Consider the following 1,413-nt stretch of genomic DNA (forward strand, 5'->3'; position numbering starts at 1 on the left):
AATTCATATCACTGAAGGTAAAGTTTCCAAGGCTGAAAATCTTTACAGAAATAGACTGTCACAGCTTCTTTATGTGTTTAAATGCTAACTTTTTTGGTTAACGGATGAATACTTAATCATTGTGCCACCAACTGATCCCTATGTGTCTCTAAACAGTAAACTTGCTTAGCTTAACCTCCACAATGTAAGCTTACAGCTTCAGAAATATGAAATCATTGTCATTGCTTCCTCAAGTAATGGAGAACGTCACTACAGTGAATGAATTTTTTCTACTTGGTCTGACCAGTGTCCAGGAGTTGCAGCCTTTCTTTTTTGTGATTTTCCTTATCATTTACCTGATAAATTTGATTGGAAATGGAACAATATTATTAATTATTATTCTGGAGCCCAGACTTCATTCCCCTATGTATTTTTTCCTGGGAAACCTTTCTTGTCTGGATATTTGCTATTCTTCAGTGACACTGCCCAAGGTGCTCATAAACCTCCTCTCCACGCGGAAGGCCATATCCTTCCTAGGCTGCATTGCTCAGCTCCATTTCTTCCATTTCCTGGGAAGTACAGAGGCCATCTTACTAGCTGTCATGGCTTTTGACCGGTTTGTGGCCATCTGTTATCCACTCCGCTACATGGTCATCATGAATTTCCAGATATGCCTCCTGCTGGCAAGTGTAGCCTGGTTCATCAGCTTCTTTTATGCTCTGATGCATTCAGTCATGACTGCACGCCTGAACTTTTGCCACTCTCAGAATGTCAATCACTTCTTCTGTGATGTAAAGCCTCTCTTGGAGCTAGCTTGCAATGACACATTACTCAATCAATGGCTTATTTCCATTGTCACAGGCAGTATATCTATGGGGGCTTTCTTCCTGACCCTTCTCTCCTACTTTTATATTATTGGTTTCCTATTATTCAAACACCAGTCCTGCAGTGTGCTCCATAAGGCTCTGTCCACTTGTGCCTCCCATTTCATGGTGGTGTGTCTCTTCTATGGACCTGTGGGCTTCACATATATTCGACCTGCCTCATCCTCCTCCATGGCTCAGGACCGAATGGTTGCCATCATATATAGTGCAGTTACCCCAGTCCTGAATCCACTGATATACACTCTTAGGAACAAAGAAGTTATGTTGGCTCTGAAGAAAATCTACATGAAAAAGTTTGTGTTTAAAGATTTCCAGAAACATCACTAGGATTACTACTACCTAGATCTAGTGTCCATTAAGACTTTTAGTTCATTATCTGCAGTAAAAGAGTATCTAATTTCAGTTTTTCCTCTCTGGAATTTCTATCATCTAGAACTATGTCCTGCATTGATTTATATATAATAAATCCATTTTTATGCCTTGATTTATTTACTTAAGTTGTTGTTGCTGTTAGGTGCTGTCAAGTTGAGTATGACTCTATGAACAACCA

General features: G+C 39.8%; 1 protein-coding gene across 1 annotated transcript; it reads left to right on the forward strand.

Moving 5' to 3' along the window:
* The first annotated feature begins 236 nt into the window (after nt 1-236).
* On the forward strand, nt 237-1,190 carry LOC102847925 (olfactory receptor 12D3-like). The gene has a single exon (XM_006896241.1). It carries the CDS (start codon nt 237-239, stop codon nt 1,188-1,190), a length of 954 nt encoding a protein of 317 aa, XP_006896303.1.
* The last annotated feature ends 223 nt before the right edge of the window (nt 1,191-1,413 follow it).

This window comes from Elephantulus edwardii, unplaced genomic scaffold (assembly GCF_000299155.1).
Source record: "Elephantulus edwardii isolate Elephantulus edwardi_28Jun2011 unplaced genomic scaffold, EleEdw1.0 scaffold00184, whole genome shotgun sequence".
In the NCBI taxonomy this organism is placed as follows: domain Eukaryota; kingdom Metazoa; phylum Chordata; class Mammalia; order Macroscelidea; family Macroscelididae; genus Elephantulus; species Elephantulus edwardii.

What these genes read in the sequence shown, in the direction of transcription:
- LOC102847925 (XM_006896241.1), top strand. Translation starts at nt 237, where the DNA reads ATGGAGAACGTCACTACAGTGAATGAATTTTTTCTACTTGGTCTGACC.